The 13,859-nt window shown below is 38.1% G+C and overlaps 1 protein-coding gene across 5 annotated transcripts in view; it reads left to right on the forward strand.

The window, feature by feature from the left end:
• LOC111848585 (death-associated protein kinase 1-like) overlaps positions 1–13,859 on the forward strand; it is a 41,453-nt gene that overhangs the window by 12,109 nt on the left and 15,485 nt on the right. For all 5 annotated transcript variants that reach the window (XM_023820728.2, XM_023820725.2, XM_023820727.2 and 2 more), the window contains exons 3-16: positions 950–1,171; positions 4,092–4,230; positions 4,615–4,744; positions 6,184–6,232; positions 6,321–6,347; positions 9,365–9,517; positions 9,796–9,841; positions 10,525–10,614; positions 11,157–11,249; positions 11,851–11,970; positions 12,555–12,653; positions 12,808–12,906; positions 13,422–13,520; positions 13,640–13,837. In XM_023820728.2, coding sequence (XP_023676496.1) covers positions 950–1,171; positions 4,092–4,230; positions 4,615–4,744; positions 6,184–6,232; positions 6,321–6,347; positions 9,365–9,517; positions 9,796–9,841; positions 10,525–10,614; positions 11,157–11,249; positions 11,851–11,970; positions 12,555–12,653; positions 12,808–12,906; positions 13,422–13,520; positions 13,640–13,837 — 1,564 coding nt within the window. The remainder of the gene's footprint in view (positions 1–949; positions 1,172–4,091; positions 4,231–4,614; positions 4,745–6,183; positions 6,233–6,320; positions 6,348–9,364; positions 9,518–9,795; positions 9,842–10,524; positions 10,615–11,156; positions 11,250–11,850; positions 11,971–12,554; positions 12,654–12,807; positions 12,907–13,421; positions 13,521–13,639; positions 13,838–13,859) is intronic.

Genomic DNA, 13,859 nt, shown 5'->3' on the forward strand with positions numbered 1-13,859 from the left:
TCCACACAACATTTCCACCGCTCCAGAGTCCAGTGGTGGCGTGTTTTACACTGCTTCATCTGACGCTGGACATTATGCTTACTGATGTGACGGCTGAATGCGGCTGCTCAACCATGGGAGCCCATTACGTGAAGCTCCCAAAGTACAGTTTTTGTGCTGGGGTAAATGTTAGAGGAAGTTTAGAGCTCTGCAGTTATTGAGTCAGCAGAGCGTTGGTGATTATTATGCACTATGCTCTTCAACACTCGGCAACGCTGCCCTGGTCTACCACTTCATAGTTGAGATTCAGTTGTTCCTAAATGTTTCCTCTTTGGCATAATGCCACTTACTGTTGACCATGGAATATCTAGCATGGATGAAATTTCATAAACTGACTTACAAAAGTGGCATCCTATGACAGTACCTCACTTCAATTCACTGAGCTCTTCAGGACTACCTGTTCTTTAACAAATGTTTGTAAACCCGATTGTGTCGATAGGTGCTTGATTTTATACACTTATGGCAATGGGTCTGAATGAAACACCTGAATTCAGTGATTAAGAGGTGTGTCTCAATACTTTTGCCCATGATATAGCATGTTCTAATTATGCATGTATATATAATGTAAATAATATAAACTTGTTGATATCTTGGGTGTCTACTGTTACTGTTACCACCCAACAAATACCTAATTTAGACAATTTTTAGTGGCAGCCTAAGGCTTTGCACAGTACTTCTATGTAATACTATAAAGCTGGAGGATTTTTTTGCAATCAAATTCTTATTAAAGAAAAATCACAGAATGGAACAGGCAGAAACTTTTACTTTTACTGGAGTAGTGAATTTATTTTATTTGCAAATGAGGATAATGTTACTTATATTGATGTGTAGCTACACATGTAAAATTAATTGCTTTGTTATGGTTTTTCTCCAACCATCATTGTTTGTTTTGTTTTTTTTTCCCGCTCAGTGGCCAGTTTGCTGTGGTTAAAAAATGTTGGCAGAAGAGCAGTGGTGTGGAATATGCAGCAAAATACATCAGAAAGTGCCGGAGTAAATCCAGCCGGCGTGGAGTAACGAGAGAGGACATCGAAAGAGAAGTTAGCATCCTGAAGGAAATTCAGCACCCTAATGTTATCACACTGTATGATGTCTTTGAGAACAAGAATGAAGTTATTCTCATCCTGGAACTGTAAGTATGGCAAATTGGCACAACATTGTAAATGTCATTGGAATTATATATTTTTCTTTTCAGGGTTAACTTGCATGGGGCTGCAAGGCGGCTCAGTATGCAGCACTATTACCTGGCTGTCAGGGCTGGAGGTTCAGATACCACCCCCACACTTGTTCTTCTAATTCCAACTGTTTTTTTTTTTTTTCCTTTTCTTTTTTTGGTTCTCTGGTTTCCTCCCAGACATGCAGTTAGGCTGGCATCCTGTGCATGGTGTTCCCCTTGGTGTCTGCTACCTTAGTAATTGGTTGGAAGATGCATGAGTGGCTTGTTGAGCCATTATTTCTTAAATGTATGATTGCATTGATTTAATAATGGGTTTTGTTTGAAAATTGTGCTGTTAATATACCGTACTTTATCAATAACCTGAAGTTGTTTTGCATGTCGTTTTGTATTTTGCCTTGAAATACAAAATACTGCTGTGCCTTTTTTAGTTATCAGTGTTTGCTTTTGAAGTTTTATATATTTTATTGCCAAGGCTTGTCTAAAACCAGTCTGGTCAGCACAGTGATTTGTGGCCCAACTAGTTGTACTTGTTACACTGTTAGCAGACATGGGTTTTGCGTTCTTTAAAAAAAAAAAGAAAGAGAAAAGCTGTTTTTTTGCCTTAAGTCAAATAGATAGAAACAATCTTTAAGATCATTTATTTCAGATATCTAAAAGCATTGCACAGCTTTCTCATACAATGTACCTGTTCCTTTTAAAGCTGTTGTCTCTTCATCAATGAACTTTTTTGTTCTTTATTAATGTCATTATACTGCCCTGAACCAAGCCCCAAACTGCAATTCTAAAGAAAGGTCATTTTAGTCTTTGTGCAAGGTACACTTGACATTTATTGTCAATACTCAACTTATTTTACTTCTCTTTTATTTATCTGCTTTGGAGGTGTGCAGCCACAGTGCTCGATTATACTTTTATTTTATTTTTTTAAATGATTTTTTATAATATTTTCTTTTACCTGAATTGGTCTGAAAGGAAATTCATGTTTATCCAGTGGAACTGCTTATGAGTCATGTTGGTCTTTTTTTCCCCCCTATGAATGAACTTGCAACTGCAGTAGTTACCACATCTACCCCCATGTACTTGTTTAATACATAATACAGGTACTATTACTAACCTATTGGTCTGTAATGAAGAGCTATACTAAAAATCTACATATACAGACGTGGACAAATTACAGTAGTTAGTCCCCTTCCACAAAAAAACACAACTATATCTGAAATAACTTGAAACTGACAAAAGTTTAATGGCATCTCATTGTTTGTTCCATATTTAACACAAATCAGACTTTGCTTTTGATTATCGATTCAGTTGAATATTTTATATAATTAAACAAACGCATGGATAAATAAGATGGTACCTTTAATATTTTGTGGCACCACCTTTTGCAGCAATGACTGCCAACAAGTGACCTCTGTACTTCACAATGAGACGCCTGCATTTGCCAACAGTTAATTTGGCCCAATCTTCCTGAGCAAACTGCTCAAGCTGCCTCAGGTTTGAAGGGTGGCGTCTCCACACTGCAATTTTTGGATCTTTCCATAGATGTTCAATAGGATTAAGATCTGGGGTCATGGAGGGCCGTTTAAAATAGTCCGATTGTTTTTTTTTTCTCTCAGCCATTCTTGGGTGCTTTTTAGCTTTCTGACACTGGGCAGTATGTTTCGCTCCAGGATGCCTTGGTAGTCTTGATACTTCATTGTGTCTCTTTTTTTCTTAATTTTTCCTTCTGTAAACATAGAACTGATGTGACTGGCCAAAAAGCTCCAGTTTTGTCTCATCAGTCCAAAGGACATTCTCCCAGAAACTTGTCGACATGCATTTTGGCAAATTCCACTCTGGCTTTTTTACGTTTTTCTGTCAGTAGTGGAGTCCTCCTGGGTCTTCTTCCATGGAGCCCATTATTGTTCAAAATGCAACGGATGGTGCAATCAAAGTGACACCTTCATGGAGCTCGACTTAGATGGTTTTGGATGGTTTCCTTGGCTCTTTTTCTACCATCCACACTGTCTTTCTGATCAACCTGGGGTTGCATTTTATCTTGTGTCCACGTCCTGGGAGGTTTGCTACAGTCCCATGAACCTTATACTTTTTAATAATATTGCCAACTGTGGTCAGAACATGAAGCTGCTTGGAGATGGTCTTATAGCCTTTACCTTTATCATGGTTACCCACAATCCTCTTTCTGAGCTCCTCAGACAGCTCTCTCCTTTGCTTTCTCTGGTCCATGTTCAGTTTGAAACATGCCTATAATGCAAAGATAAATAGTCTCTTTTGGGGTACCAACAAATCTGTCCATACTATTTTAGCATATCTTTTAAATAAACAACATATAATTTCTTTTCACAATTTTATTGGTTTACTCTATCACATACTAAAGACATAAATCACTTTTAATTGAATCGCTTTTCAGGAATAATGAAGCATTGCTTCAATGAGCTGTAAGGGTACCAACAAATTTGTCCACTTCTATATATATGTATATATATAATATGTGTGTGTGCGTGTGTGTGTGTGTGTGTGTGTGTGTGTGTGTGTGTGTGTATTTTATATAGTAAATATTAGGTTGTTCAAAGCAAATAATACTCTTTACGATTTAGCAGGTTTTCATCAGTCCGCTAGCCCTGTGATTTGGATTGGTTATCTTCTGATCACAGGGACAGAGTTTTATATGATTCCATGGCCACTAAGGCAATAGTCTATCAAGTGGCCCTACTGTTCTTTTGAATGAACTTGATCCAGTTGAGGTTTGAATTGCTGTCCATCAAGCCACCTTTGTTTGGAAGAGCCAGAGAACCCAACTGACTTTCTTGACATGCTTATCTCAATATGTATTGTAGCCAATATCCGTATCCATTTCCTCCTACCCTTCCAAACTCAGGGTGGCTGGGGGAGAGCTCTTTGACTTTCTGGCGGAGAAGGAGTCCCTCACAGAGGAGGAGGCCACTGAATTCCTTAAGCAAATCCTGGATGGTGTCTTTTACTTACACTCCAAACAGATTGCCCACTTTGACTTAAAGGTATGATTGCATGGTTTACCTAAAAACAACATGGTCAAAGCCAACATTCTTTTGATAATGTCCCACAGTCATGCTTTAATGTGAAGTAACTAGCCACAAATTCTAACTTCAGTTTAGCATGTTTCCCGTTTTATGCGTAAGATGTAAAACTAGTGCGCATATGTCATTTCTTTCATTTCCTCCTCACTTTTTGTCTTTTTTTTGTTTCACCAATATTTATCGTTCATAGATCAGGAAGATTAACATTATATGCAAATAGCACCGTAACGCAATTATTCTAATCACAGAATTCATGACTTGCTAGAGAGCAGTGCCTTTAACTTTGCATGTGATTTTCATGTGTTGGTGGACATTTCCTCATTACTCCCACCCTGCCTCCTGCAGCCGGAGAACATTATGCTGCTGAACCGGACAGAACCTCACCCGCGTATTAAGCTTATTGACTTCGGCTTGGCTCACAAGATCGATTTTGGCAATGATTTTAAAAGCATATTTGGAACACCGGAATTTGTAGGTCAGTCTTCCTCTACTGCAGATATCCTTGCTTCATTGTTCCCATATATAAAATGTTGAATTTAATGTCATTGATACGTGTGGTAGAGAAATGTGAAGCTTACCTATCACTGCATGCACATATAATATATTATACATATTATACACATACATATACACACACACACCCAGACACCCACGATTCTGATTTGATGTCAGTCTGATGGGAATTAGATATGAAATACTCTAGCAGCTTTCCGTCTTTGGAGACATGTATAAAAAGCTCTAAATGGAACACAGAATTTCAAATGCGGAGTCACTGGAAACAAACTGTGAAAACCACTAAACAAAAGCTTGTATACCAAAATCTTATTTGAGGAACATATGAGTGTAGTTCCTTAAAAACAAAACCACGCTGTCTCTCTCAAAGCACGAATACTGAATTCTGACTGAAAAGGATAGTTGAAAATAAAAATGGGCAAGTCTAAAACTCACACGCCATCTTTCAGAAGGATTTTAACTTGGATATGTATCAAAACAAATCAGAATCTTTTTATTGGAGAAACACACAGGTATTGTTTATGGCTGGGAATCGGCCCTGACCTCACAGTTCAATTCTATTTCATTTCACAAGTGTCCAATTGGAATCCATTTCGAGACTGTTTAACGGTCAGTCGCTAAACATACACTACAGTGTGTCAAACCAGATCTGCTGTAAAAACGACAACAGGGCCCAGCGCTGTGGCATTACCATTGTAAAGCAATGTCATTCTTTAAGTCATCCATTACATGACAAAAATAAGATGGTGAAAAATCACCACCAGTATATAATAAACATGAAATTTATTAATGTACTTGCCCATGAATGCACCAAAATATTTCATCCACACATCCCTCTGCACGTCTTATACCAAATCATAAATAAATTTTATCTTCAGACTTTTGGCCGCTTTCATTCGGCTCATTTTTACACAAGATGTTTGAAAAACAGATAATTAATAGTCTTGTAACTGACAGCAGGTCACATGCAGTGAAATATTTTCTGTTTCATTTTATTTACTTCTCTTTTATGTAACGTTATTTCTCGTCGCCATAAGAAGTGTACTGAAAATGATTGGTGTGAGAATAAAGCCCTACTTGACTTGCTTGCATTCACATACTCATAGCATGCACCAAGATGGCGGTGTGAGACAATTGCGCGGTACTGTTGCAACCCTCCTATTGGTGACAGAGAAAATAGCACCACCTATATGATTAGAGGACCGATACATGTAAAAGTCAGTGAAAATATTTTGAAAGTCACAGGGAAAAGGCATAAATTGTGAATCGATGCTAAATTGTCAATCCAGGATTGCAATTAATCATAACATTTATATTTTTCCCCACCACTATTATTTAGAATATTTTATTTCAATCCATACTATTTTAAACACTTTTTATGTGTTCATTTTCCTGTGGCAGCTCCAGAAGTGGTTAACTATGAGCCCCTTGGCCTGGAAGCAGATATGTGGTGAGCTTCCAAGGATTAATTCAGCTATTTTAGATCAGATCTTTATTCTCTGCCTCTCATGCGTAATGCTTTTCTTTTTTCCTTTCAGGAGTATTGGTGTGATCACATATGTGCTGTAAGTACAATTCATAACATCTGTTTATCCATTTTATCCCACACAAGGTCAGGGTGAACCTTTATCTGTCCTTTATCACGGTTATCTGATTTGGTGTCCCTTTAAATCTCCAGATGGCAAGAAATGCCGGTTAAGCTAACTCATAACATGCTTCATTGTCCGGATGTTTGCAATACTTGTATTCCCTGGAGAGGGAATACGTGTGGTTTTGGGACTGGTCCGTTGCTGCTGCAGACGCTTATCTGTTTAGCATAACAGCAAAAAAGGCATTTGATGGATCTTTTTCAAACTGATGAAATTATGAGACTAATTGTACCAAAACTGCAAAAGATAATGATTACAAAGGGAAGGGCAGCCTCAGACACTTGATTTTGATAGCACAACAACTCAAAAAGTATTTTACAGATATTTTTCAAACTTCGCAGGTTTGTATAGAAGAAGTTTGAGAACAAATCACATTTTTAGACAAATCACATCAATATTGAAGCAATGCCGCTTGGTGTTGGCAAAAAGAAGAGTAACTGCGTGTTACACTTGTGAACATAACTCAAAGTATTAATGGCTTTTTTTTTTACAATTCAGCAGAAACAATATAGATGAAGCTCTTTGTGCATTTATTTTGAGACAATTTAGGACAAAACTGAGGTAGTATAACTTATGTAGTATCTTCTACCAACACGTTGTCGGAGCCAGTGCTGGGGTTTTTTGTGATCTGGAACTGGTTCCACACGTTTTCACTTTTATTTTTTTTTTTAAAAACTGACCTGAGATCAGAAAGAAGTTTCAGCACAGCACCACAGAAAAACTGGTCTCTAAATTTGGAACTGTAGCATCAGGAAAAGTGGGACAGGCTATTGCATCCAAATCTTCCAGGTAGCCGAAGAATTTGATCGATTGTATAAAGATCGATCTGCTGGCCAGATTTAATAATAAATTATAAATATTGCAGGTCAAGTAAATAAAATATTGTGATGGCAAAGAGATCATGAGGCAGACAGCAAAGTTCAATTTTTAGCAGACTCATTTTATTGTGTGATCCTTAAGAGGACAGAGGTAAAATGGCGAATGAGAATAAACTCACTCGCACACAGACTGGGGGGAAGCACAGCCTCTAAGGAGACAGAAGTGAATAGAGGCAATAGACAGAGTACAACTAGTCATAATCTGAAAACTAGAGACTTTTCTCTCCTTAAAGACTGTTTGTTTTTCGGTTTGGCAGCTTATAAAAACCTAAAATCCAAAACTGATCTGAACAAAATGGAACTCATGGACCTTTTATGTTACTCTCATTTCCACTGACGTTTCCGTTCCTGTGCAGGCAGGTTCTCAAAGGCACCAAGTGAGCACCGGATCCATGCTAGTGAAAACAAAGGAAAAGAGGTGGCACATGAAAGGACAGTCACAGGCTCGGATCTGGTGAACCGGATTCCATAGTTGGGCTTTTAGTAAAGATTTCTTGGTGAGGTGGGGAGAATGCGTAGGGGGGCTAGAGATGGTAGAGGTTAATGGTGTATGAGGAGTAGGAATTAGATTGGGGGGTGGGTATGACAGGACCTTCCAGGCAATACAGTACATTATTGTCATTCTGACAGCATTTATTTCATTTCATGGAGTGCAGATCATTCCCCCTCATTAATATTAACATTTCTCTCATATGCTATCAGGCTCTACTGTAAGACTGTGATATTAACCGTTTGCCTTATGCAAGGACTTTGTAAAGATTTTTTTTTCTGACCTGGGTAGTAGAACTAATAGTCAGGATAAGTTCTCAGGAGCAGGAAGCTGAAGATTCTCCACCTCTTTGATGTGAATTGGGGTGTATCTGCAGTCTCTAGCTCTCCTGAAGTACACAATGAGATCCTTGGTCTTCCTGGTGTTGATAGCCAGGTTATCAGAGCACCACACAACCAGGTGTTGAAGCTTCTCGTTGTAGGGTGCTGATTAGGCCCCCTACTGTGATTGTCATTTGTGAACTTGTTGGTGATGTTCGATTCATACATAACAATGAAGTTGTAGGTGAACAAGGGTAGAGGAGAGGGCTTAACACACAGTTGTGTGGAACTGCAGTACTCTGCGACAGGGTTCTGTTGGCCAGAAAGTCCAGAGTCCAGTTACAGAGTTAGGTGATGATGCAAAGGTTAATGAGTTTGGAGACCGGTATGCATGGAATGTTAGTGTTAAATACTGGCTTGACATCCACAAACAGCATCCTGACATAGATGTTCTTATTGTGTCAGAGTGGAGCGTAATGTGACACAGACGGCATTCTCCGTTGACCTCTTGGGGGCAGTAGGCAAATTGGTAAGGGGGAAACAGGTTTTCACTCAAGTGCGGACCATCCTCTCGAGGCTGCGGGTGCGTGCTACAGAATGGAAGCCATTTAGGGTGTTTACAGGGAATGCTTTTGGCACTGGAACAATCGTTCTTGCTTTGAAGCATGTGGGGACAACTGTTTCAATCTGGAACTGGTTGTAAATGTCAGCGATGACCCCAGCGAGTTGTCCTGTGCACATGGCCAGGGATGCCATCTGGTTTAGCAGCTTTTCTAGCATTGATCCTACTCAGTACGGCCAATAAGTGGTAGAAAATACAAGGCGCTGGACCAAATATCCCCACAATGTAATAAAAACCTGTACAACTAGTCATAATCTGAAAATGTTTTTTTTTTTTTAAGTGGAAGCTCAATATTATATGTCTGTAAATGCAATCAAATAATGAAAACTGCCTAAAGTCTTGTATTCCATTTGATTTCCCATGGTTAAGATTAGAGGGCAGAGGTTAAGGTCGTCATAGTTGGGATTAGGATTTTTCTCTTAGAAATGAATGAACCCTAAACCTCAATGAGATTAATACAAACATGTGTGACTTCTACAGAATTGTTTTTCACTTGTTCAGTTGACTAATTTTGTTGTGTTAATCTCATCATCCCTTTGCAGTCTCCAGTGTTTTGGTTTTAAAAACACCCTGTACAATACTGGAATTTTGTTCTTTAATTGGACTTGTGTTCTTTTTGACAGTTTGAGTGGTGCCTCTCCTTTTCTGGGGGACAACAAACAGGAGACACTGGCAAATGTTTCTGCTGTCAGTTATGAATTTGTTGAGGAGTTCTTCAGTAACACCAGTAATCTGGCCAAAGACTTCATCAAAAGACTTCTGATAAAAGATCCCAAGTATGTCCTTGCTATGTCTTATGAGTATAGCTATAATACACCTTAATCAAACTAAAGCAGATCTATACCTCTAAAAGTAAATTAACACAATAAAGAAATGTATTAACACATTTAATAATTTGTTTTAATCTGTGTTTGTGTATTAAATGAGATCCTAAACATGGGAGACATACAGCCTATTATCAGTTAGCTCTTACTAAGATGATGCTATTTTTAAGAAATGCTTCTAAACTCTTTTTTTCTGTCGATATGAGTGCTTTGTTTTTGTAATCTTTCAGAAAAAGAATGTCAATTCAAGAAAGCTTACAGCACCCTTGGATTAAGGTCTGTCTAGTTTGCGTTTCATATTTTTATCTGTTTTTAATCATTATTCCACAGTATATGCATTTTCAAAATTGTGTGTGTATTGGAAAAATACAGGCATGGAAAATATTAAGAAGCTACAGCACTGTTTTTTGTTTCACTTTTATCTCTATTTATGGTTGTGCGTCTGTGAATAATATATATTTTTTGTGAACTGCAGCCTGGTTCTTCTGTGTTTCTCATTAGTGAAGGGCTTCTTCCTTGCTTTATGGGACTTCAGTCCTACTTCTAGGAGCCTGATATGAACTGTCCTAGCAGTGCACTTCACACCTGCACTTAATGTTTCCCATTCCTTCTAAAGGTCACTTGATATCATCCTCTGATTCATGAGAAACTGTCGGATAAGATAACAGTCATCTCTGGCATTAGAATGTCACTTCCGCCCTCTACCTGACTGGTTTCTCGTCGTTCCCAGTGTCTCCTGCTTCACATTATTCTTGTGTACTGCTGTCTTTGAAATTTTGAACCTGGAAGCAACCTTCTGCTCAGCATAGCCTCTTCTGCCAACAGAACCATGATTGAACCAGGATTTAAAAATGCAGATTCATTTTAAAATCTAGAGTGGTCTCTTAATTTTTTCCACAGCTGTATCTTATACTGGAATTTAATAAGTATTAAAGATGTGTTTTTGTGTGATTGTCTAGCCAAAGGATACTCTGCAGGCACTTACCAGAAAGGAATCTGCTGTAAATATGGAAAAGTTTAAGAAGTTTGCTGCACGAAGAAAGTGGAAGGTAACTTAATCAGTCTGGAGATGGACATTTTGGTGCAGAATTCATGGTTATTAATAACTTAACAATCAGTATTTACCATGATGAAGTTTGGCAAATTGATTGCTGAAATGTTTTTTTTTTTTTTTTTTCTTTTTTTAAATTGTATTTTGGGAATTTTTCTTGTCAACATGACTCATAAACCTCATGCTGAGTCCTGTTTATGTTTTAAACCGTCATGAGATAATGGTGTATGTTTCATATTATTCAAACCACTGATTAAATGTCATGTTAGTGATGTCATGTTTGAGACCCACAGCTACTAATCTTGCTGTTAAGATGAGGGAATGATAGAGTTTGACATTTGGTGCTTATTAGCCTGTCTCAGCTTATAAAGATATTATTTCTGAAGACTTCTGTATGTATTGTCCATTAATAGTAGTTGTTTTAACATTCTCAATATATGTTTGTGATATTAGGGAAAATGACACTATGAAGAAAAAAAAGTCAAATTTAGTTTTCCCGTTTTCCCTTCTCTTTACTGTTTTTTCTTCTTTCTTATACAGCAATCAGTGCGCCTCATCTCTTTGTGTAATCGGCTGTCTCGGTCCTTCCTCTCCAGGAGCAACATAAGTGTTGCACGCAGTGATGACACCCTGGTAAATTACAAAAAAGTGTATGTGTGTGTGTATGCCCATCAGTTGCCTATGACAGGCTTCTAGGTTTATCTTCTCCCAATCTGTGTGTAGTATCACACTTGGGGCTATATGTAGTATGCATGCTTCTGCAGGCTGGGTCTTCACTTCTATATATTAAGGTTAGTTTATATAGTAACATTCACAACACAGTTGCCAAGGCACTTAACAAGAGTGTATGACTCTCACTGTAGCCCTTATGTTCTTTCTTGTGTACAGTTGCAGAAGTTTAGAAGCTAACATCAAATTGTTTTTAAGGCTACTTTGTAACATGGAGGAAAAAACAGCATTTTCGTCTTTGAACTGTTATTTAATAGTGGTTTTATATAGGCATGATGTTACTCTAAAGCATGAAATGGTATATGTGGAACAAGCCACTCATACACTAGTCATGATAATGTTGACTCTGTCAAAGTTTTTGTAATTTTATTTTGAAGATCTTGTTGTGTCTGTTCTTGCCATAAATAATTTTTGCTATGCATGCCATCAAGCATTCTGTGACCTAGTCTAATGACAAGTGCAGTTGCCAGATTCATAAAATAACCTGTGTGTACACTGTCCTCAGGATGAGGAAGATTGCTTTGTGATGAAAGCAATCATTCATGCCATCAATGACGACAATGTGCCAGGTCTGCAGCACCTCCTTGGATCACTTACAAGCTATGATGTGAATCAGCCCAACAAGGTAAATATGGGCTTAAGGTTTCTCTTGATTAAGAGATTAAGTAGGAATACATCATTCTTTGGTTTTATCTGAATTCGAGTGTGCTGAACATCATGAATCCTTTAAATCTGCTTCCAAAAATTAAATGTATTTAGTTTGAAGATAATGACTAAAATTGCAGTTTTGAAATGCATCATATGTGATTTTAAATCGGAATTCTAAAAATATTAGTTAACACCGACAATAGAGCAAACTGTTGGAAGAAGTTTTTTTTTTTTTTTTATTTAATCTTAAATCTTCTTCATGTACATAACATTATCTGTACAGAAGTGAAGTGAAAATATGAAGGAAGGGAATTTTAGTATATTTTTCGAGTAGATAGTATAGTAACCATGCAGCGCTGTGTTTTGCTGAAACTGTGATCATATTTATGGTGTTACTGGTTATAAGAGCTTATACATTGGAGGAGATTTTTTGACTGCAGTGTTCGGCTATCAGGAAGATGTTTAGTACCTGAAATATTCTGAGTTGGTCAAATTAGGTTTACATCAAAATATTGTCATTTAATAATAGTGTCACGTGTACACACACCACCTACCTTTCAGCATGGGATACCCCCTCTCCTCATTGCTGCAGGCTGTGGAAACATCCAAATTATTGATGTGCTTGTTAAAAAGGGAGCAGATATCAACACTCATGACAAGGTCTGTACTTGCACACTGCTGTGTTCTTAATTATATAAAATATATGTAATATAAAATATGCTGCTGTTTAATGTAGAAATGTACTGTCCATGTCAGATATCAGTTACTAACTAAATTTCATAATTTACACTATGAAATTGCTTTTTCATTTCAGTCTGGTGCAAATGCTGTCTATTATGCTTCAAGGCAAGGGCATGTGGAAACCTTGAAAATCTTGCATGAAAAGAACTGTCCTCTGGATATTCAAGATAAGGTAAACAGTCACATGCTGACATGTATGACCTGCCTTTCCTGAAGATAGAAGCACCTGACTATCTTTTGTGTTTGTGTGCTCTTTTTTCCACACAGCAGGGATGTCAGTTTGTGTAGTTCTGTCCATAAAAAATAAAAATGTATTGCTGTTAACCTACAGCATACAAGTCAAACCAGCTTTAAACGTTGAGCCACGGATAAGTTTAGTGCAATAATACAAATTCCCCCCTCCATTGTCCAATCACTAATTTGGGTTAGTGTTGGTAGGGAGGGGAGGGGGCAGTAATAACGCAGATGCATCCATGGACAAGATACCAGCAATACACAGTATAATTGATATACATGTCTAAATGTGTCTGAGATGGCAGAGTGATGTCATCATTGGGTCCTTGAGCAAGGCCATTAACCCCAAATACTACTGTCTGACACCGTCCTGTGATCCTCATTTGTGTAAATTAAGGAAAGTGTAAAGAATGATTTAAAAATGAAATATCATGTCCTATGCTTGCCTTCTAGTCTGGAGAAACAGCTCTTCATGTGGCAGCAAGGTATGGAAACGTGGATGTGGTCCAGTACCTCTGCAGCATACATGCCAAAACTAATCTAGCAGACAAGGTATTTATCTATGAATATTTAATGATCTTTTTTATGTTCTTCTTGGGTGTAGTTTCTGTGGGTGAATTAGAACGTGTGTATGTGTCCGCTCTTTATTCATGATGATGCAAACCTGACAGGAAGAAGAGACCCCTCTTCACTGCGCAGCTTGGCATGGTTACTTCTCCGTGGCTGGAGCTCTGTGTGCCGCTGGTTGTGATGTCAATTTGAGGAATCGGGAGGGGGAGAGCCCACTCCTGACTGCAGCTGCCAGGGGTTTCCAGGACATTGTGGAATGTCTGGTGGAGTATGGCGCTGACTTGAACTCCACAGACAAGGTGGGTCTGCTGTACTGATGCA

The sequence above is a fragment of the Paramormyrops kingsleyae genome, chromosome 2, assembly GCF_048594095.1.
Source record: "Paramormyrops kingsleyae isolate MSU_618 chromosome 2, PKINGS_0.4, whole genome shotgun sequence".
Classification (NCBI taxonomy): Eukaryota; Metazoa; Chordata; class Actinopteri; order Osteoglossiformes; family Mormyridae; genus Paramormyrops; species Paramormyrops kingsleyae.